This window comes from Egretta garzetta, unplaced genomic scaffold (genome assembly GCF_000687185.1).
Source record: "Egretta garzetta isolate BGI_Z169 unplaced genomic scaffold, ASM68718v1 scaffold193, whole genome shotgun sequence".
Taxonomy (NCBI): Eukaryota; Metazoa; Chordata; class Aves; order Pelecaniformes; family Ardeidae; genus Egretta; species Egretta garzetta.
In genome coordinates, this window is record NW_009259117.1 from 1,685,844 (window position 1) to 1,709,390 (window position 23,547).

Sequence of the window (23,547 nt, forward strand, 5' to 3'; positions counted from 1 at the left end):
AGAATTACTTTAGAAAAATCACAGTATTTCTGTAGAATTTTAATAGATAATTTGTATTAAAGGTTTTGGTCTCTGTGGAATCCCTACAGAAAAACACCAGACAAGCTCTTGCACCACAGAAGTCACAACTCTTAAAGTTTAAAACTTCTTGTGCTAAAGTTCAAGACATCCTGGAAAGTTTTTCTTTCCATTGAAGAGATTCGGCACCTCCATCCTCCTCAGGTATTTCATCCTTATTTAAAAAGAGCAACTATGATGGCCCATAGAGCTTCAAAGTTCCCTAGTTAAAGGCTGGGCTGAAGTCTAGAGACGACAGGCTGCCTTTCAGTAGGACAGCTGTATCTGAACCTTAGCAAAGCACATGAAAGCCACAGTCCAGGGATTTTAGCCATAATCTGATTTTGCAGACAAAAAGGGCCACGTGTGCAAACAACACGTACAGGGAAAAGAGAACAAACTATAAATGGTTCTTTAACGGAATTGTAAACGGAATAATTTTGGAGTTCTTGTCTGAACTCAGATCCAAGGTCTCTAAAGACACGGAGAGAGAGAAGGTAGAAAACCAGTAGATACAAATTCCCCTGAGATCAAGCCTATTTGTACCCCAGGTCCTTTGTTCAAAGCAATACCTAATCTCTCATACTTAACAGACTGATACACTTCTGAAAGGAACTAAAACTGGAAGGCACACAAACTTCAGAGATTTACAATAGCTGAAGGTCCTCACTGATCAGACTAGGTTTTAAAAGATTTGGAAGAGAATTTTTTACCATTCTGCTGCAATAACATCCCTCCTCTGGAGACCTGACTTGTAGTTGTCACGATGGGCTCGTGAACTAAAGCTTTATTGTACTGTACATACAGGTAAGTCAAATAACACTTTGCAATGGTGTGGCATACACCTGCTAGTCCAACTGACTACTGACTCTCTTCAACCAAGAGATGAGATTTGAAAGTCAAATTAATGGCAAGACAAGGAATCAACAACAGCAGAAAAACAACTTGATGTAAGACCACCCAAATCCATGCCATTGCAGACAGTCAGTTTTACTTCTCAAAAGCCCTCAGGAACAGAAAGAAATTGCATCGTTATGAAAATGGAAGCTAAACAAGGAAAAATGACTCAGGGTCAGTATTTAGATTGGTTTAATAATCCTCCTCTGACCATCTGAAATAGCTGAGGAAATGTCTCCTAATAACATCTGAGAAATTAAGTGCATATGTTCTACAAAGGCCAAGTCTTTATATTTGCAATAAAAATATCAAAAATGGAACTTGGAAGAAACAACAGACATGGAAATTATTCTCTACTGGAAAGAAACATCCAAGCTTAAGACTAAGAATGACATATAAAGTACAAAATAAATCTCAAGAAGACTGCATTACAAAGATAAAAACACGGAATATGGGTAAACTACCCAACTATTGGTAAAACTGCCTTCACTATAGTTCAGGATATGCACAAATCTTTGAGTTAAGGAGACTGAATGTGACAAAGCCCATAAGGTGTTTTAATGCAAAAGCTGCTATGGCTAACCATCGTACACTGAAACCAACAGATTCACAAAGGAACAACAGAGACTTTCAAATCCTTATGTCAAACTGATTAAAAAGACTGGCTTATGTAGGAATGCTGAGGCGAACAGGTATCGAGCACCACGTGTTTAAAGTAGGCAAAAGAGTAAAAATATGTAGTGACTGTAGCGTTACCTGTAAAGTTAGAGAGACAGTAAGTACTGCGAAGAAGAGAACCATCAACCCAAAACCCCCGATGAGAAGAGGCCTGCGTCCGAGCCGTTCAATAACTAAGCCCTGGAAAAGAAAAAGTGGCATTTGACTTTCTTGATAAAGCACTGAAGAACTCAGACCATGTTATATGTTCTCCTAGTAAATATGAACATCAAAAACAAAACCGTGGAAGTTGATTGTTTACTATTTATCAGCTACGATGTGGTTGCAATTGCATTCACAATTTATGTAATTCATATGTTTATGTAATTCAACCTCTCTGAAAAAACAAGTCAGCATAGCATTCTTATTTAAAACCACTGAAAAAAAATGGGAAACCATCAAAACCAGTACTTGTTAATAGTTTTATGCCTGGATTTCCTCCTACAAAACAAATATGACCATATTGATAAGAAAAATGTGCAAGTGGTAAATTCAACTTTAGTACCGTTAGTGTGGTAGATTCCAAAGTTACTAATATATTAAAATTCTTCCAAAACAATTTAATAGTAAAACAAGGACTGTACATTAGCTATATAAAAATAATTAATATGATGATAACTACACAAAGTTTATTTTCTTAGTTATTGTTCATCTTTTTAGGACAGGGAGAAATAACTCTACATTGGTTGAAATGCTTACAAATTTGCACCAAATGCCTACAATAATGATCTTAAAATATGTAATTTTTAAATGTCAAAAAGTTCAAACATTTTCACTATTTCTTAATTTCAACATCTCCCTGAATTTAAGCTTAAAAGGCTTAAAATTTAAGCTTAAAATTAAAACTTTTTAGCATAGATCAAACAATTTTTTATTAGTCTAAAATTTATTTTAAATTTCTTTTTTGTCCAAACACAGGAAAAAACATTCAGTCATCATCTAGGGTAGCTAATGTAATTGGAATAGCCAGATAACACTAATCCACCCATCAGAAAACTTTGCTCAGGCAGGAGATTGTAACACTGATACTTGCACATTCACACACACTTTGAATTTATATTTAACACCTGAAGACAAACCAACTTTATTAAAAGCAATCACAAAATCTGAATGCTTATCTGCTAGAGCAGAACACAATAAAGAGATTCTTGAAAAGCTGTAACATGGAACTGTCTTTTCTATGCTAGTCTGACTCATTAAAATAGGCTAATATATGTATTTTAGGTCATAACATCTAATGTAGTATTCCTGTTAATAACTACTGTAATTGCTAATTACAGTTGGCTTTCTTAAGAGAAGGATAAAACAATTTCATGAAGCCTGAAATGCATCACTTCAAATAACCTGAAGTCAGAATCACACAACCGTTTGCCATGGCGTTATTTACTGGAGACTGAAATCCCCCTTTCACACCTCCCTCGAGCAAAAGATAAAATGAGAACTTAAATAAAATCTGGAGTGATACCCTTAATTCTGGGAGATGATGCACACCGTTCCACTGCAAGCATCTAGAAGAAACGTGTTAAAGGAAAGCACGAAGTCACCCAAGGAAGAAACGCCATATGTGGCAAGTGCTTCTCCCGCAGCATCAGGTTCACCAGCAGATTTTAGGACAGGCTTCAAAACACGCTGGCCCTGCCAAGCCGGACTCCCACACTGGAGATGTGCACCGTAATGCTGCAGAACATAGAAAGCAGCTCTGGGGTGAGCTTTAGTGTTCTTTATTCCTTTAAATGAGGAAATACACTCATTTTGACAGTCTCCACAGCTTCCATAATAGAATTTATTTCAGAGCCGCATTTGAAATAGACCTGCACTGATGTTATTAACATTTCACATTGGGCTCACAGGGTCCAAATGTTCCAAAACTGCAACTGCTGCACTGTCAAACCCTCTACAAGATGCCGAGTATTTTTCACTATGATTAATGAATCCATCTTGAAAACACATGCAGCCACACATACAATTAACAAAGAGACATTTTTTTACGGTCGTGAGGGATGAAAAGTTATCTGATGGGTCTGTAAGAAGATGGAGACTTCTGCAATAGATGCTTCACATGTGATTTGATACGAATTACATGTTCAGCAATCAATGCCACACATGTAATTTGACATACCAGGAAATTTCCCTTATTTTTTCAATTCTGGACTGGTGGTCATGATTAAAAAAGCCTTGGTGTTACACCAGTTGGTGGGTTTTCTAGTAAAAAGGGGAAAGGGATGAATGTTTCTCTTAAGAGGGAAAAAGGTTCATAGATGGCTCTCACACGGAGAAAAACAGGGGAAAAAAGAAGTGCTAGACGGTTTCTAGTTGTAAAGCTCAAAGAAAAGCAAACCCTAGTAAGGGAGGACAGTTTGGACTAAGTCCTCCGAAAAGATGTATGTATGCACTTATGCCTACATGCATTGGGAATAAGTAGTCTGGACGTATTTGGGCAAATCTATGTGGGTTGGTGAGGAACTCCCAGTTTTAACTGAGAGCCGCCAAGCACAGATACAGCTACAGCAGATCTGCAGGCTCCATATCCTTTTTACAGAAAAGAATAATAGTTTCTAATACATTTAAATTCTTTTTTATTCAGAGACAATTCAGGAAGAAATAAAGCAAATCCACGTGCAGTCATTCTTTTCCCTGAGCTGATGCCAGCTTTCCCAAGCATTCATCATTGTTATTTATTTACTACAGTAGCAATGAGGAACTTGAATGCTTCAGTTTCTGGGCACTTTCTGCAGTTTCTGCCCCCAAAAATTTACAATTACAATTCTTGGTGACATTTCTTGTGATTTATGGAATGGACCAACTTTGTTCCCTGGAAACAATAAGCAGGAATTTTGTCCTTATTCACAGGGACACTGTAGTGTATCAGAATTACTGGGAATCGTATAATCATTTTCAAAGTTGATAGGAAGTTAAGTACACTGGCAACACTAATAAATCTAGGAAATACAGACTCGGATAGCTTCTCAATTAGACATGATTAACTTGCACATTTACGGGGAGAGAAATGTCTACTTCCATTTAAAGCTAAGGACACCTCTAATTTGTTGAAATGCATGACCAACGTCTTGTATCACCAGTTCCAAGCCAACAAAACACATCTGCTTATGGCACAGATTCAAAGGAGGCACACCAGTCTCGGCTGAAATGGGATACCACACAGAATCAAGCTCATGAAAAGCCAAGCACAACAATCCCAACCACGCTCCCTACCTGGTTATAAGTTACAAGGCTGTGGTCTCCTGAAAGGCAGCATGGGGGGTTTTGGAAACACACGGGTCTGTGGCTTTGCTGCTCAGGAGGCAATGCAGAAGCATCCCAGGGCCACACTGGCAGGTCAAAGCTGTTCAACTGGGAGCCAATCCACAATGGAAAAGCCTCGGAGGAGGCACAGTCAAGGCCAGAAAGGTTTTTTGAATCATTTAAGCACACAGACACTTCAACAGCCAGGCTGTCAAGCTGGTTAGGTCTACTTGTAGTCTATTTCTAACTGAAATGCGATTTATTTTTGAGGCTTTCTTAAAAAAAACCTATGACAATACATCAGTACCTCAAATTTCTCTGTTGAATTGTTTATTCCCCTTTTCTTCATGAAAAAAAAAAGTTCAGATAAACTCTGAAGTGTCAGCAAATACTTGAAAAGAAAGGCCTAAAGTCTTCTATAACAGCAAGTTTCACTGGTGAAAAAAAAAAGTGCTGGTTTTGAGGTTATAAACAGACAACTTCATTTTTAGTTATGATTATACAAATCCAAAACTTGTTAACTTGCAAAACCCACTAAGATGCTTGTGACTCATAAGAAGTGGAAGATGATTCACCAGTTTTCAAGTATTTATAGTTCTGAATGCTCCACTGCTATGCGCTGGTAACTGTTACCTATTGAAGACCTATAACAAGTCAAAATATACTATAGGGTAGAGTAAATGAAATAACAAGAAATTCAGTATATGCTCAAGTACAGTCAAAAAAGGAAACTTACAACTGTTTTCTGTGACAGCACACTGAGCTATGTGCCAAATTGTGTAGGCTGATACTTATTTATGTGTGATCATAAACATGCATTTGTAGAAGCCTATACTCAGTCATGATAATTAACACAGCTGAAATTACTGAAAATGTGTAAAACAAAATTGCAACCAAAATTCTCTCAACACAAACGTTTGGTGATAATAAGGCAACTGATATGCAAACCAAGTTAACAGTTCACACAACTTACTTTTGTCTGGCAGAAAACACTTGTGAATAAAGTTAAAAAAGCAAATGTCAATCATTTCACTTGAGTCAGTTGCAAATACTGGCGTGACTTAAGGAAAACAGAGTGCATTAAAAAAGTGCATTAAAAACGATCAGACAAGCTTCAGACAAGCTTCTCTGGATAAAATGAATGTGTAAGCAAGTTCTACAGCCCAAATGGGAGGTAACTGAATACTACTCTCTACTTATTTCCTGGCCCTAAATTATAGTAAGAAAACTATTAGACTTTCCTGATGTCTCAGCTCTGTAAAGAAGTTTGATCTATATGCCGACATCGAGTAGCCACAACTTTTTTTCTCACGTATTTTGGATATAGGTCTGAGTAAGACTGACACGCTAACTCTGTGTTATTTCCATTTTAAATAGCAGGATTAAAATGGATAACCACATTCATATCACTGCCAGCTCTGTTTATGACACAATGTGTAGTATCTCGCGCGCAGGAAAGAGGAGAGGAACAGAAGACTGAGGATTACAAATTGCTTTTTGATTCATACTTTTATGTATATCCATTTATCTACTGTATGAATTATACAGTTGTAAAACAAAGAAATGGGTTATTTTATTTAAGTACCTAAATTGGAATTTAGCAGCCTAGCACCAAGTTTGACCCCATAAGCACAAGCCTTAAATAAATCTGTGCCTACCCTGACTCTCACATCCCTTTGCCTGTATCTGTGTTAATGCCATGACAGGATAAGATCCTACACATCTTCTATAGTTACCAGGCTAGCCATTACTGTCAGCAAAGGGTGGAATTGATTGCTAAGCTTCTAAGCTCAGTCTAAATTATTTTGTAGTAAAGAATCCTTAATCAGCTTCACTTGGCAGTGAAATTTTCCATTCACAGAAGAGGGTCTTCACACTCAGTGCCTGCCAGACCAGCACCACCAAGATGTAACCTAGGCAGGGACTCGCTCTAGCCAGCTGCTTTCACCTCAGCAGTGCCTGGGAACAGCCCTTAGGGCAGCACAAAGAAACCCCATTACCTTATTCCTATTATATCTCTGTAAATCGTAGATATTTTTGAAGCAAAGCTCCTCCTGTTGATGATTTATTTGTTAAAAGCACTAAGTTTTGACTTGTGTCAGGTTCATGTTACAAAAGCTAGACTAGATCTTGATCTCAATCTATGACAGATTACCATGGTTGGTGCTGTATTTTCTAATGATGGTATTTGAATGCCCTGATGATGCAGATCGCCTTGAAGAGACTGTGGAAAAAACCTACTCAAAACGAATTTTTTTTTAATACGCAAAAGCAAGAGATAAGTCTTCAAAACTTTCAATTTCTGAATATATCCTGCAGAAGGATTTGTACTACACAAATGCAGTCTCTAACCCACTATTTCTTGGGTCTCCATAAGGAAACTTGTTCTCCCAGAAGGCACTACTACATGGTTACTTCAACACGTGTAATGTTTGTCTACCCAAGAGCCCAAGTGTAATAAAATTATTAAGAAGAAATAATGTCTTTATCTAAAACCGATCCCATTGACCACTTGTGGATTAAGGTAGCATGCATTAACACAGTCACACTCTGCAATTCACCCTGCAGTGAAAACGTGCCCACATGTATTCTGACCATCGACAAAGACCATGGTCTGGAAAGCTGCTCGGTCAGTATCTCTTTTTTGTACTGCTGATTCTTTCTGCTCACATTTTGCCCAATACAGTGACATAAATCCGAGTATTTTTCCACTCAAATCTGCTCCATAAAGCTTGCACGCATTTACATTTGAGATCTGAAATGAGGATGAATTTGTGACTAGGGAGTAATTAGTGACTCCCTGCATCTAAAAGAATTCAGTGTCTTATATTCCAAATGAATCACTGAGTAGTTTTTTGGATTTCACTTATTAGACATATTTAGCAGTGCTTTCATAGGACTCAGCAAAGCGTATGTAAATCATCTAAAAAATCATGTAACTGAAATTTTATATTGGCCAAACAAATTAGTGTGGTAGGCAATTTTGGAAGCCAGCTGTTTGCTCATGTAGGCAACTACTTATGGCTTCTTAAAAATTATAGACGATGAGCTGCATAAATATTTCTCTTGGATAAAATTAACAGTCTTTGCTGCCAGGTAACTTTTTCCCCCCAAAACATGCAGTAGCATATTGACCAAAGACTATTTTTTCACCTCACAACTTATTAGTTAAAATGAGGCTTTCATAATGATGATTAATGAAAATCCCAGAAATCTTGCGAGTCAACAGCAATGCGTGGGAGCTCTGGATCTGGCCAGATGGAGCACCTATCTTCTTTTATGCAGGGAGAAGGAAGACAGGGTCTGGCTTTCCTGCCCCACTAAAACACTAGGATGAATTATTAACGGATCAAACCGTCTGACAGCAGTTAGAGGAGAGTAAGGTGATAAGAACAGTCAAAACAGATTTGCTCAGTGCAGATTGGTGTGACTACTTTCACTATTGGGGTGGCAGCTGAGTTGATAGAAAGAAAATGAAAAACATGATAGATTTTGACTTCAGTCAGCCTTTTGACACAGTTCCACATGACATTTTGTATTTGTGCATATGATTTTTTCCTTCCCAAAGTGGGTACCTTTCCTTGCTGAATTTCATCTTACCGATTTCAGGCCACATGTCCAATTTCTTATGATTTTCTACAGTTTTTTCAAATACTTTTGAGTTTCTCCCTTTGGAGACTTTGGATGACACAGTCAGTTATAAAAGGCTCTTTGTTACCTCTACCATATTATTAATGGATATTTTTATAATTAATTGATCCAGGGCAAACCACCACAGTATCTCACTTGATATTTCTTTGTATGACAGTGAAGTGTTGATTGCTGCTCCCTAAGAAGTTTTGCAGGGAGCCAACCATCCAGCCCACAGCTACTGTACCTTATACTCTCCAATCTCAACATGAGGGACTTTCTCATATGATACGTAAACTGTGAAATTCACTGCTTTATGTATCTGTGGTTTCTAAAAACATACAAAAGATGAAAAGTAACTAGACAAATTCAAAGAAAAAATTCTTATCAAGGCAATTGGAAGACTAAGATATTACCTTCTAATTCTGGTACTCCTTGAGCAACAGCTTGTCAGGGTGAGGGGAGCAAAAGGGGAAAATGCCATGTTTGACCCATTCTTGTACTCTTCCCTACTTACAGCCTATTGGGGATTATGGGTAGGTGAAGGCTGATTCTGACCTAGTGCGAACAATGTCACATGGGACTGCATTGAAAGTCTTACTAAAAATCAAATTATAGCAAAACTTCCTAAGAACCCTTGAGCTGAAAGTATTTGTCACCCCATTTTTTTCCACTGGCTGTCACCGCAATGTATTTCTTCCTGTTCTGACCCCAGGAGAGCCACAGGGTTTCAACGGAGATATCTTGCATTACCCTTTGGATGCCATGGAGGAAATGTGTTAGGGATGAGGACACTTACTGAAGTGTCTGGAGCTCCCTTGTTTCAGGATGTGCCACACCCTAAGCAGGGAATCCCTTCTTGTATGCTACCGTCTATTAACGTTTAAAGAAACACAGAAGTCTGAGAGCCCCTTTTCATGACATCCCAAAGCAGAATTCATCATCTCACCTAAGAAAGCTGGCTTCCTTGATTTCTGTGTGATACTGCAAATGATTTCCTATATTCTTTTCTGGTCTACTACTGAATTATATTTTAACCAATTCCAGGCTTCACACGGCTTTCCTCTGTCACAAGCTTTGGAAGGCACATTAGTAACACCTTGATGCATCACCTTATGGGAGATGCTCAAGGTGTAATCTTAATATAGCCATAGCTAATCTTTTTCTGTGAACATTATATAAGGACCAAATCTGGTGCCACAGATGGCAAAATTGGGCACGGGAGGCTTAATTTGAATAACATTCCCTTTTGTTCTATGCTGGTTTCATGGAGCAAGAGGGGGAAGAACCTTTTCACACGCTTACTTCTGTCTCCCTTTCCATTCAGCCTGTTGCTTTGCCAATAAGAAGCCCTGGCAAATTGTTCTTTCTGTCTTCTAAGAGTAAGTCAACAACTAAATTAAATTAACCTCAGATACTAAAAATTACAGAAAAGCCACACTAACCAATCTTACTAAAGAATAACTAAGTTTGTGGAGTCCCCTTACTGTAGACTTTAAAGAACAGACTTCTAATAAACACGTATTTACCAGGGAGTTATTTATGTATAGTCCATCCTGCTTTAAAGCATGGCATCAGGTGAGGTAACTTACTGCTGTGACACGTCTATGAGTAGGAAATCTATTTAGTATTGCATTCCAGAGGATATCAAACTTCTTCAAAAGCAAATAGAAATTAATGGGCCCTCTCATTAACAAGTAGCTTGTCTAGCCAGTCCTCTAAACTGAATCTGTGTGCAGTACAATGGGTGGAGAAGTCTACAGTTAACCAAAAAACATACAGAAAGTTTCTATTGCTCCCCAGGGAGAAGCCAGGGCACCAAGTATGCAATGCTGCAACACAAGAATTTCATGAAGTAAACTAAGAAGTGATGGTGTAAGCAGGAGTTGCAGCCAAATTATATAAATGACAGGAAAACAACGATGCACATGTTTCATTTTTCAATGTCTTGTTTATGTGGCTTTTGCTCCAGAGAAGAGGGATGGAGCTGTAGGCAAAGCATGCTACTAGCAGGCATATCAAATGAGCTGAGGCAACACAGAGCTACAAAAAAGATGGGATGCTGTTTGCCCTTCCTCAAGGAACACATCAAGATTGTTACTATTAATGCTGATGCTCCCAGGAGACACATTAAAGGCAGACTTTCAAAATTTTCCACAGTTTGAATGATATTTTATCTCCTAAATATTACTTTGCTTCTCTGTGAAATGTATCTATTTCAATCTTTTCCTTTAGCATTCATAAGGGGATCATCAATGGATGAACCCCAGGTATTCTTACTGAGGCACAGAGTCTCATGACCACCTAACATACGTATAATGATCAGAGATGGTACATGATTCCAGTTACTGATAGGAATATCTACTGAGATCCTGGAATTTACTGTTAGTAAAATTGGGTTTCTGCTAGCAAGCATAATACATTAAAAAAATACCAGGAAAATTAAGTTCTCCCCTTGCTCTCTTCTGCTTCTTCCTTTCTTCCCTCTAATACATAAGACATATGCACCTGACTTAATATTTAATGCTGTCAAATACATTTAAAAAAAAAAGGCAAAAAGAGCAGCTGAGAGGTTCAGAGTCAGAGGAAATCACCCCATCCTTAGTTCTAGGCATGAGAAAAATTTAGAGGAATTTACTTTTAGAAATGAGAAGCTGCAAAACCTTCAACTGAAGAATCATGTTGTTGTTCCTTTAAACAGCAGCAATGAAACATTTATGAAGATTGCTGAAATAAAATTAAGGCTACAAAGCAGCATTTCTCTTGAACTGAAAGAGCAAACTTGAAGGGAGGAGAGATATTAATACACGAGCATTTCCAGAGGCACAGCAAGTAGCTTAAACAGAAAAAGTATTACAAACACTCCTTTTGGGCATAAAAAAAGTTACCACACATACCAGGAACCAAAGCAGACACATCCACCTCGTTATGTATGAAGAGCGTGCTCTGGATAAGCCCCGCGAACTGGTAGCACAGAAGGAACTGAAAAGATGACAGACCCTATTTATAGAATGGCTTTAATATCATGGAATCATCTCCATGTAATTTTCATCCGTTTCCACAAGAGAGAGGTGTATTCTTCACTTAAATCGCTGGTAGAATTATCATTATTATTTTTACCTATATCTTAAACAAAGAAGCATTTCTGCAGTATCACAAAGAAGAAATTGTAAGAGGTAGGGATTTCCATACTTCACTATTTCCACCTATTAAAAAGAACAACCCTTAAATTAAAAAAAAATAAAAGATGGTTTACCCCAAAATAGATTTGTGGAAATTCACAAAGATCAAAAGAAGACCTCTGTGACCTTTGAGTGTCCTTATGTCCTAGACTATAAGAAAATATACTTGATAGCTGGATTTAGTTTAACATCTTATAGGTCATAAGCAGTTGCTCTGCCACTGGAAAAGACTTTTTTACCAAAATCATTCTTATGACATTTAAAAATGCTTCTGTGGTGTGCCCAGTCTTGTGCAAATACAGTTGGTATAGAATATATGAAGAAAAAAAAAAAATCTAAGAAAGAGTATTTGCTTGTTTGCAACTTTTCATTCCAAAGACCTCTCCATTGTTTCTGATTTATTGCAGTGCAAACAGAAACGTATTTCCTTTAGCAAATAATTGTGTATTCACCTACTAAGACTTTCAGGTTGGCTTGCTCATTTAGTGTATATTTTTTCCCCATCTTTTCCAGTTTGAAATAGCAAAGAAAATAATGTGCATGGATAGTTTTTTCTCTTAACATCTTCTTCTACGTTCAGTGCATAGCAGAGGTACACAACCTGCTTAAGAGTGCTATGAAAGGATGCTTGCTTGCCCTCGGTGAATGAGATAGCAGAATGGGACAACCTTGCTCTAGTGGCTGGCTTGCTTCTCCAATGAGCTGAGTTACAAACATTTACTCCCATATTTTTAAATGACTTCCCAGCAGGTACAGAAGAAGGCTCTGAGATGCGAATAAACTGCTACCAGGTAAAGTCATCCTACCAGGTGAAATCATTTATGAGTCATCACTTAATATACTTTGGGCCTTGTTGTTCCTGCCTTCTTGCTCTTCATTCATACAAAGCACCTCAGGATACATCAACTTTCTGTGCTCCTTTTATACAACTAAAACTAGAGAGCATCTTCTTAAAACAAAATTCCCAAGCCACAAAACCAGGTTTAGGATTAAACCTAAAAATAACATTTTCAATTGCTTTATCAGCCATTACATTTAATCCTCAATATACTATTCTGCTTATATTTTAACCTGTATAAGGAAATAAAATCAGTAACATAAATATCAAGAACATTAATGGATTTTTATAACCATACTTACAGAAAAAACAGCAGCCACAGTCTCAACAGCACCAGTACTTAGGGTAACATAGGGGATTGTTTCATGATCGATCCCAGCTTCGCTAAAGATGCTGTTTGTGTAGTACCAGATCTGTATCAGAGAGAAGAAAATGAGTTATTAATTATTATGGCTTGAACTACAATATACTGGTGTTCAGTTCGAGCATCTGATCTGCCAGAGACCAGACTTGTTAAAAAACTGAGCACTCCCAAATGACCAAGGGCTGGGCAGGACAACAAATGAAGGGAAGGTGCAAACCTCAGGTGCATTAGTCACAACACAGCTGTACTGCTTGCAGACCCAGGCAGAATTACAAGCAGCTTTAACTCAATTTACCTTAATTCACTTAGGAGTAAATCAAAGAAACTCACTTTAAGCTTGAACAAGAGGATACAAATAGATTTCATGTGGCTGAGCTACACTGGTTAAAAAGCAGCTTTGGGTGGCTTTACGGAATACTTCAATGGTAGGTAACAAAAGAGGAGAGAACAGGAAAGAGATGCTGAGAGGCACTGCAGAACCTGCTCCTTTTTGGACAGAAGGTGTGAGATTTATCTCACTTTAACCTCACTGCAGCATGGACATCTGCAGTCAAGCCATCACCCTAATCTCTCTTTATTATCAGCAGAAAGAAAAGATACTTTTAGAGTGAGAGTTGCTTGGTGAAAAGCAAAAGAGCTGCTTTTAGGATGAAATGAATCATTGGCCAGAAGGAGCTGTCACTACTGGAGAGAAACACAGAGAGTATGGGGCTACCAGCTTAGACGAAGACTTTTGTGTTTGGTCAGTAAAACCGTATGCAGTGGTGATGATATCCAGAGAGACTATATAGTGGTAATACTTTAAAATAACAAGTCTGGTAAGTATCAAAGCCCCACTCACATCACAGATGAAGTCTGAAAACCATACCATTGGACTCAAGGTGACAATAAAGAACTAGCCAATGATTTTGGCTGCCCAAAGGACGCAACAAGTAGAGACTGCCTTGGAGAGAGAAAAGCCAACTGATTTACTACAGAAGATGAAAAACAATTGAAACAACTGATTATCTGAAGAAAATAAAGTTCTAAACTACAGCTGATTACCTGTGACAACAAAACTGAAAGCCAGAGATAATAATGGCACTAAGCATAAAAGTAGCAGTGATATTTTTTTCCCCATATGCTGTCCATGTGACTAGCCCTAACAGGGCAAGCACAGCTAAAGAAAAGACTTGTCTGATGAATGGAAGCGTTTTGATCTCATGGAGAAAGCCCTGCTGCGTGCCAGTGTATTATGCACATGCTGCATCTGTTCATCAAGCTACTAACTCATCAGCTTTGTAAAAAAAAAAAAAAAAAAAGTAATTCTAAATTCCCAACTAGCCCTTCAGCAAAGCGGCTTGTCCCAGACCGAAGAGAAAAATCCAACTCATCTTACATAAACCAAAAGTAAAATAAAATACCAAGTACTAAGAAGTCAGCTATAACACCTTGCAGATAAAGAAAAGCTGACTGAAGACTTTTATGCCTCCTGCTGGCACCTTGGCTCTCACCAGAATAGACGCAGTGACAGTAAGCGATAGAAGCAAACTTCTCTGTATGAAGTAATCCTCCTTCACGCAGCGTGCGCTGGTGTTAACTGTGCATTTCATTAGCCTTGCTGATACAGAGCACACACTGAAGCAAAACCAAGGATCAGCTCCCAATTCCCACTGAAATGTTTATGCCCACTGATAAATTTTTGGGGACCCAGTACTCTGACAACCTATTCACATCCCATACTCCTATCCAGTATATAGGAACTCAAGGTAGCACAAAACCATGACAAAAGTAATATACGACAAGTTACAAGATTGAAAATTTCATGCAATGAAAGTTAGAAACCATGTAATTTAGGTGTTTCATTCTTAATATCAGTTTTACATAGCAGGTAGAGCTTCTAAAAACGATGGTGATATTGCAGGTATGCAGACCTTGAAAGAGAAGAAAGAGGCCAAAGCGCCTCTTAATCAGACAAGTCCTGAATGCAATTTGTCCGAATGGAACAACTGGAACGTAAGACGTTTCACAAGTGGTCTCACAGAAGAGCATGACTGACCATTGATGCTAAGAGTGCCAGTAAACCAGCTAGATCAAAAAACTGGCAGAGCAAAGACAGGATGAAGTTCACTGTCTTATTAGGCTCCGTAGCAGCACAAAAATAAATCAGGGTAAAAAAATAACAAGATGTACGCATTTCAAAACAACAGAAGTGAATGTTTTTCAGCCTGTGTGTCATTAAACAGGGAAATGCATTGCTCTAGGATATTACTGAGACAAACTTTCTAGGCTAATGATAGCTACTTTCATTTAAGTTCTTTTTCTGACAAGGTTTTTATTAGCTAATGATTTCATTAGCTAACAAAATTAACTAATGATTATGCTAAAAGCTTTGGAATGAAAGAATGGAATGGAAAATAGGGCAGAAGGTCCAAAACCACAGAAACAACTACTGTCGAGTCCAAATCAACACAGGGAAATCTGGCTTCCTATGTCCATGGTGGGCTGCTGCTGCTTCACAGGCTCAAGTAAAACTTCGCCACTTTGGTCAGTTAAACAGCTGCCATGAGGAACAGTCTGATTTCTGTGACTTTGGAGGTAACATTTTAGCATTCTTGTCTGTAGATTACAGTTAGCTGCATGAAAGTTGCTTTCTTTGCTTATCATAAAGTTTTACTCCTATAAGCTCTTAGCTTAAAGTGGCACATGTTATGCATTATCAGTGGTCCCAAACTTTCTCACACCATTGACCCCTCTAGCATTGACTCAAATTTCCAGTCCTTTTATATCTCATCCAGCTCCCTACATACACTTCTTTCTAAGAAATTCAAGTCTTCAACAGGAAAACAGCAAAAAAAAAAAAAAGATGGGCAACACCACAGACATACACCATGTGTTGCACACTGCATACTCATCCCTTCCTACACTACCTGATGCCAGGTCTTCTCCATAGCAAATGTGAAGAACACACTATGGTAGATGTTTTGCAGACAAAAACATGCATTGCTGCATGGACCCCTATTCCCATCATGATTTCTTGCCATTTGAAATACAGCCCTCTACCTTAAGGCCAGACCCCACCGAAGCCTAGGGATCCCACTTGGGAATGACTCTCTTAAAGCTCTACGTAGTACAGTATATTTCTTGACATGAAAAAGGATAAAGTTCACCAGTGAGAACTTCACTGTCATTTTGTGTCTTCTTTAGAACTCAGTTACAATGGCGGAAGATAAATAAATTTATTATGAACGATTTGTATCATGGATAAATTTTATTAGATGAAAAGAGAGAGACTAATACAGTTTCATTTATTTATGTCAGTTTAGGTCAGACTGTCCAGAATTTCATTATAATTTAATACATTAATATGATCAAGGCTTCACCATTATTTCTGTTCCGTGTGGAAACCAACAAATGCACTGGTTTTAAGCAGAACAAATTTTTATGGTAAAGTAAAAACCTTAAAAGGAAGCAAGTGTTCCCAGATACCAGCAGGATGATTACAGAAGTCTAGCAGTTGGTAATTTCCCCGGAGACTGACCTGAGACTCTCGCCTGAAAGAAGTCCAACTTTCCCATATGCCCTGCCCAGATGGTAGTTGTGGAAGAGACCAGACTGACTAACGGGGCACTATAGACAAAGCAAATTATGGGAGCTGCGAGTTAGAAGAAAGCGTCTGCAGGCAGTTAAACCTTGCTGACGCTGGCTCGTACCCAGCAGGTTAGCTCAGATGCAACCAGGCTAACCAAGACCCGGGGTCAGCAGGTTCTGTCACACCTGTACCTGCCCTCTAATCTTCAGGTGACTTGAGTAAGATCAGCCAGGAAAGCCACGCAGAAGAGACAAGGAATTGAAACCTGGTCTCTTAATCAACTGGTACAACTATTTCTCTTGACCTCTCTTATACTTTGTTTGTTTTTCCTGGATGAACTATTTAAAAAAATCTATTTCAGAATATAAATTTGTGTGAATAGGTTTTTTTTCATGTTTAGTGGCATTATATGGGAGGAGAAACAAAGTAATAATAAAAAAAAGGTAAGGCTTAAACCAGCCAACTTAATACACAGGTTTCCTGACAAGAAGAGGTTTTCTGAGGCGCATTTTCACAAAGTGGCCACCTAACGACACTTTAAAACAATTCTGGTGTTCATTTTGGACTGGACATATCTCACTATCCCTCCACGCCTCCCCTCAAGCTATAAAAGTGTGGCTTGTTCTACCATGGGATACCAGACAATTTCCATCATCTATTAAACATCCTCAAAGCCACAAAACCCTTTCCCCTGAAAATTTAGCTGTGGCATTCTCTTCTTTTTTAAGCAATATGCTTCATTATTTTAACAGTCTGTTTCTTACTTTAAGAGTCATTTTATTTCACTTATACATTGATAAATCTTAGAAAGACTGGATGACAAGACAATTCCATTTCTTTTCTTAAAAAAGTATCCACGATGAGGAACAAAATAGCCTGCCATTAGCACTGAAATCCTACAATTAGAAGAAAACACCACCTATACAAAAATTTTTATAGTTTACTCCACACAACTAAAAAATCTTCTAGCTTCCTCCTAGTATTTTGTTAAAAACTTTTAGATACCAGAGTTCTAATTGCATTAATCTCTCTAACAGTCTTGGACAAATTACTTTGTATTAGGAGTTTTAAAGCTACAGAGATACCCAAGATAAGCCTGAACTAGTTGTCTTGGATTTCAGAAGCATTTACTTATCACTGCCCTGGGGGAAAAAAAATAGCTGAAGGATACTGTAATGCACAAAGCCACAGTGAGAGCTTCTTTCAGCAGCGGTAGTACTGCCTTTCATATACATAAGCAATTAACGCCTTTGAACTATGACAAAAAGCCCTTTTGCTCTGAGGCGCTTCATAAGAACATCCGTGTTGTGCAATGTAAAGCATCTAACCCTGATGTCGCAAGCTGCAGCAAGGAAAGTTCTGGCTGGATATAAAGAAAATGCTTTTCACAGTGTAAGTGGTGAAAACACCCAGCACAGGTTTCCCAGGGAGGTTGTGGACTCCTCAACCTTGGAGACATTTATAACTCACCTGCACAAAGCCCTCAGTAGCCTGAGTCCACCCTGAAGTCAGTCCAGCTTTGGGCAGGGGGTTGGACCATACGACCTCCTTCCAATCTAAATTGTCCTGTGACCCTCTCCTAGGTGATGCCATAGGCTCAGACAGATGGAAGAGGAGACTTTGATATCTATTAGCCTCCGACACATTAATGGTCAGCAAGACTTCTTGTTATTGACTGGTTTGTGCCTTTTTTCCTCTTTTGCTCCACTTTCCAAGAAAGGCATACTGAAACACAGCTTATTCTTCAAATTGTATGGAACAACAACAAAAATCAAACACCCAGTGCAACCTCTTAAAATCACTTACAGGAACTTTTGCTTAAGTACAAAACTGAATTAATCCAAGCAGAAATGTCTACTGAAGAGCAAGTTTACCTATCAGACCAGATCTTAACTGAACAGGAACAGAGAATCTGAGTATCAGAAGCAGAAGCTGCACACTCTTTGCTGATCTGTGCTACCTTTTCATGTATTCCTCCAAAGTTAACCCAACATAGCTTCCCCTGCTTTTTTGCTTAAAAAAAATCCCAAACAATGCAGCTTTCTGTGGACCTTTACCACATGCTGGTGTAACAAAATCATTACTAATAAGAAACAGCCAAAAATAGGAAGTCATAGAGGTTGCCAAATGGTATAGCACAAACCTTGTATCAAAAAGAAAGAAAGGAGCGCCCCAGGAGATGCCATGGCCTGAAGAAGGACACTTACAGCATTTAGTCCGCAGAGCTGGTAGCAGCCCATGGTGATGACCACGGTAATGACCTGCCAACGCACAGCGCGGGTTCTCAGGAGCTGAAGTACTGTCACTAACTTGGTGTTTCTTTGGACCCGAGACTCTGCCAAAACTTCTTCTACTTCATGAGACACGTCGTCTTTCCCAAGGAAGGTCTGAAATGCTACAAAGACAGGACATGTAGTTTAGTTTATAAATGCACTATGTGCATTTATAACAGACTTGTTTCATAGAAATGGAAATGTGTGACAAACAGGAGACATACATGGGCTACAACTTAATTATACTTCTGCCAACAATATCATTCTGCTCTGGGTATAATCTGGCTCATCCCTGCAATTGGTCTCAGAAACTACAACAAGAATATAAATTATTTGGCACCCTACCAAATCTCTCCTTATATTGTTTCATATATAATATAGCTGAAGGTCCAGTGCAGAGTCAAAACCCCGTGGGATCTGAAAAAAGGGTTTAACAGCAAAGCAGTTTTCAACGTTATTTGATTTGGCTACTTCTGTAGCCAGACAATATAGCAGGCTTCATTGCTATAGACAGATTGTATAGAGAAGTAATAACATGTAAAACCATATGTAAGTGGTAAACGAAGAAAAGGCAGACATTCGAAAGGAATAGCTATTATTCTTCATATCACCTCTTGTTTTTACTAGCATATAGACAACAATTCACTATGTCAACATGATTAAAATTAGAAAGAATTACCCAGAGCAGTTCAAGACTTTCTATTTGTCAATGCTGGAGACACGAGAGTGAATTTACCTGGCAAATGTAAGCAAACAACTAACATTTTCACCCCAGAAGAACACCATTTAGTATCATATTATTGCACATTAGTGACTTCCTGAGATACCCTTCTACAGTGAATAATAAAAGCTTTCCATCTCACACCTCCTCCAAGAGGTAGTACAGACAGATGGAGGTGGTGCATCTCTATCAACCTTGTTTTACAGATACCGTATACGCTGATGATACCTTCATCACAATCTTATGAACATACCCCAGGGGTTGGGTTTTTAAGAGATGTCTAAAATGCTCAGCATCTCGGAATGACTGCAGAGAAACAATTACATTACACATACCCATGCAACAAGGCTGTGCAACCCAGTAGGATGCTAACTCTAAAAACAATCCTTTACACAGCAGGTCACTTAAAATTGTTATTTTTATTAAGTGAATAACTTGACTTAGTTCTCCTAAGAGCCAAATCCATTTTTCTCTTATCCATGGCTTTGCATAATACTGCCTATAAATAAACGATCTTCGCATTTTTCAGTAACTATACGTTCTTTGGGATCATAGAAAGGACTTGGATGGTTAAGAAAGCCAGAGTCACTGACTAGTCACAATTAAAACGCCTGGACTCCATTTAGGCTTTATAGTTATAAAATTTAACTTTACCCAGTAGGTGAAAAGGCCAAGTAGTGCCATTTCAATGTTGCGAGGGAGAGGTCACACAAATAAACCGGTGGCTGCCCCGGAGCATCCTTCTCCATCCCTTTGGTGAATGTACAAAGCTGTGCGCTCTGCCTGCTCCCAGTCTGGCAGCACAGGGAATGAACTTGAGCTATTAGCCAAGATTTTCAGATGCAGTAAGCACATCTACTGCATTCTAATGGGCTCTGCGTGACCCTGCTTAACAAGAAGGATGAGTTTTTAAGGGATGAACACTGACCACCTCTGGGTGTTGAGTCAATTCATAACGTTTATTTATTCTGATATCCAGTTTCTCTCTTAGGAGAGGGGAGGTCAGAATTTTTAAATCCTTCGGAAACAGCATGAAATTTATCTTTTCACGTAGGCCTTACAATCAGGAATAGGTTAACAAATTCGGACCTCAAATCCCAGAATTTAAGCTGCTGAGTTTTGTCCTTGTGCCACCACCCACTTATTATTAAATGACATGCTAAAAGCTTGTTAAAATGAGTGTGATGTATTTGAAGACTATAATAAGAAATGTAAAATTAGAACAATGTGTTCCTATGGTATGTTACAGTCAACGTCTCACGCTTAAATTACACTTTCCTCAGTATTATTAGAGCACTGATAAAGAAAAAATTCAGATAAAGATGCAAACAACAACCAGACATATATCACCATACTCTTCTTTGATTCTCTCAGATTTTTAAGCATCTGGTTTATCAGTGTGAATTAGGTCAGTGCACAATTTTATTTATTTTTCCTGTCCTTAAAAAAGAAAGCAATCTGTCTTTTCTGCATAAGGGAGCTTGCTATGTTTCTAGAGGGACCAGGAAGTAAAAAACTGCAATTACCGAAATTACTGAGTAGAAGGCAAGAAAAATAGATACCTGCTTTCTTTTTCTTCCCTCCATGATATTAGGACCAGAGATGTAAATGCCACTAGGAAACTTCAGCAGATACTTAAAATTACCAACAAGCCAAGAAATTCTAGGAACATGCTATGCTGTATAAGCATAGTTTTGAGTAGACAAAACTCAGTCTTGGAAAAACATGTTTTCCTGCTACTCAACATATCTTTAATTTTCTTCCATTAGCAGTTTTTCAGTACAGTAAGAATCACAATTTTATACATAATTAATGCAGAAATAAATTCTGCATTAGCAGGGAGATGGGAAGACTCAAAGGCCTTTCAATGTGCGATGTTCAATTCTATTAATTTTACATTTTAAACCCCTTCATTATTGGCACTGAGAAGCCCCGCAGTCGTTCCTCGCCCCACTGCACTGACTCACTTCCCTCCCTGACTGGCTACTTCTCTCTATGGGGAAGTCTTATTTTCATGTCACGCTTAAAACCATCTAAGGAATTACAGAGTTCTAGCAACTTTCAGACCTTTTCCAGATTTCTTTTTCATTCCCTTGGATCGGAAGGTCCTAGGTGCTCGTCTTTCAAAAGCTGGCACACTGCCTTTATAAATAGCAAAAGAAGTGGATGGTTCCAGTCAGAATGGAGATAGGAAACCCTTCCGTTTACACCACCAGCTTTTAATCATCTCAGTTAAGTGAAGGTGAAACATTTGAAAGTGGTTCAAAATTCGGAATGAAATCAGGTCGGTACTGTCTTCAAAACAGTGGCTGCTTTTCTGAGCAGCAGTAGACATATGGGTGCCTCACTGTTTGCCTCAATGCTTGCAAAAAGTTCACCCAACTTCAATGCTTTTGCATTGGATATGTAGTAATTTCCCTGTAGTAACTTCATGTCAACACAAAAATATTTGGCAAAATGAAAAACCAGTTATTTTCATATACCACTGATTTTATTACAGTACCAAATAACCGAAATAATAATTTAGATGCACCTTGCCAGAAGAGATTTAAATAGCTATTTAAATCTAGCAAAATATTAATTAACTATTAGCATGTAGCATAGAAAAGTTTAAGAATAAATCTCAAATTTGCTATTCCAATTCAGTAAATGTAACTGCAAGCAAAAGGCTTTAGGCTTTTCCGATGTGTCACCTCCTTCTTCTAAGTAAAGGAACACACAGACCTTCTGTGAATTATCATCTAGTTTGGGATTACATCTTTACCTGTTCTTACATCTGCTTTAACAGACCATCAATACAAAACAGGCCTGTTCAGGTTCACTTGAAACTAGCCTGGATGTACAGGTAAAACAAAATATCCACATGCCACCCAAAAACAACACAAGAATTGGTAAATCGAGTTGTATCAAAGGACCAGTGAACCAATTATCCTTTGTAAAAGACAGGAGGTTTAAGAAAAGCTTAAAAACAAGACACACCACAATCACTCCAGCTTTTGGCAGCTGGCAACTGTCTGAGCTGGAGTCTCTGCCATAAGCCAGGAAGTGCAGTGCTCATGGCTGCCTCTTCCTTTCCCATAAGCATAGCTTATAATGCTGAGACATAAAAAAGCACAGCTAAGCAAAAAAAAAAAAAAAGTCATGTAAGTCCTTGTTATCAGCCATAACAACTTCATTTAGTCACTGAATTTGCAGCAATTTGTTCCTGCCATAATGCTGGTTTTAATGTCTCTGCTGTCCATGTGGGCCCCATGAAGGGCTCTGTAAAAGATTAGCTACATGCTTTTTAAAATTAGGAATGGTCTCACTCTTTTATCACATCAAAAGGTATCAACTCTAATGCACCTTTCTAAGAATTTAAATCTATGCTTCTCGTAACACCTGCTGTAATGCTTTTTTCGTAAGCATGGGAGTTTTAATGCATGGCTGAACATACTAGATGAATGGATTTTGTACGTCACCAACAGATATTACTGTGACATTATGTCTAAGTTATTTGACCCTTAAGACATAACAATATTCTTTTCTCTGGCAAGCTGGGATGCCAGCTGAACGCCAGTACTGATTTACATGACATGCTATTGTAGCTGCATTGAAAATTCAGATTTCTTCCTTGTCCCAGTATTCTTCAAGAGAGACGGATCAACTCTCCAATTGAGAGTGTTTATAACCAATGTAGTTAGTCATAAACCTGTTCTGTTTTATCACACTGCTACAACTGTTTTAATTTATATTGCATCATGGCCACAGTCACAGATCAGGGGTCCACTTGGCATGCAACTAATAGACAACTAATGTCAAATTCCTGTCTTACGGTCCTAGAACTTGGATGGTAACCTGCCTGATGTAGTTATAGCAGCAGGTTTTTCTTTTTCTTCCTGTTTCTATCCCTGTTACTCTTCACTCCCACTGCTCTCTAGCAACTGCATAACAGTCTCCTTCCAAAGTCATCCTCCTCAATCACTTGAATACCCATTTCTCCTCCACTGTCTGGTGAGCATTACGAAGAAGGATCACACCAGTTAAACGTCAGGCATTTTTCTCCCTTCTTTCC

The 23,547-nt window shown here is 38.4% G+C and overlaps 1 protein-coding gene across 1 annotated transcript in view; it reads right to left on the minus strand.

Annotated features, from left to right (window-relative positions):
• Positions 1-23,547, minus strand: part of SLC2A9 (solute carrier family 2 member 9) — a gene marked incomplete at its 5' end in the record, with an annotated part of 102,488 nt that overhangs the window by 38,909 nt on the left and 40,032 nt on the right. The window contains 3 exons of the mRNA XM_035891125.1: positions 1,711-1,812; positions 12,867-12,977; positions 18,707-18,894. Of these exons, the coding sequence (XP_035747018.1) occupies positions 1,711-1,812; positions 12,867-12,977; positions 18,707-18,894 (401 nt within the window). The remainder of the gene's footprint in view (positions 1-1,710; positions 1,813-12,866; positions 12,978-18,706; positions 18,895-23,547) is intronic.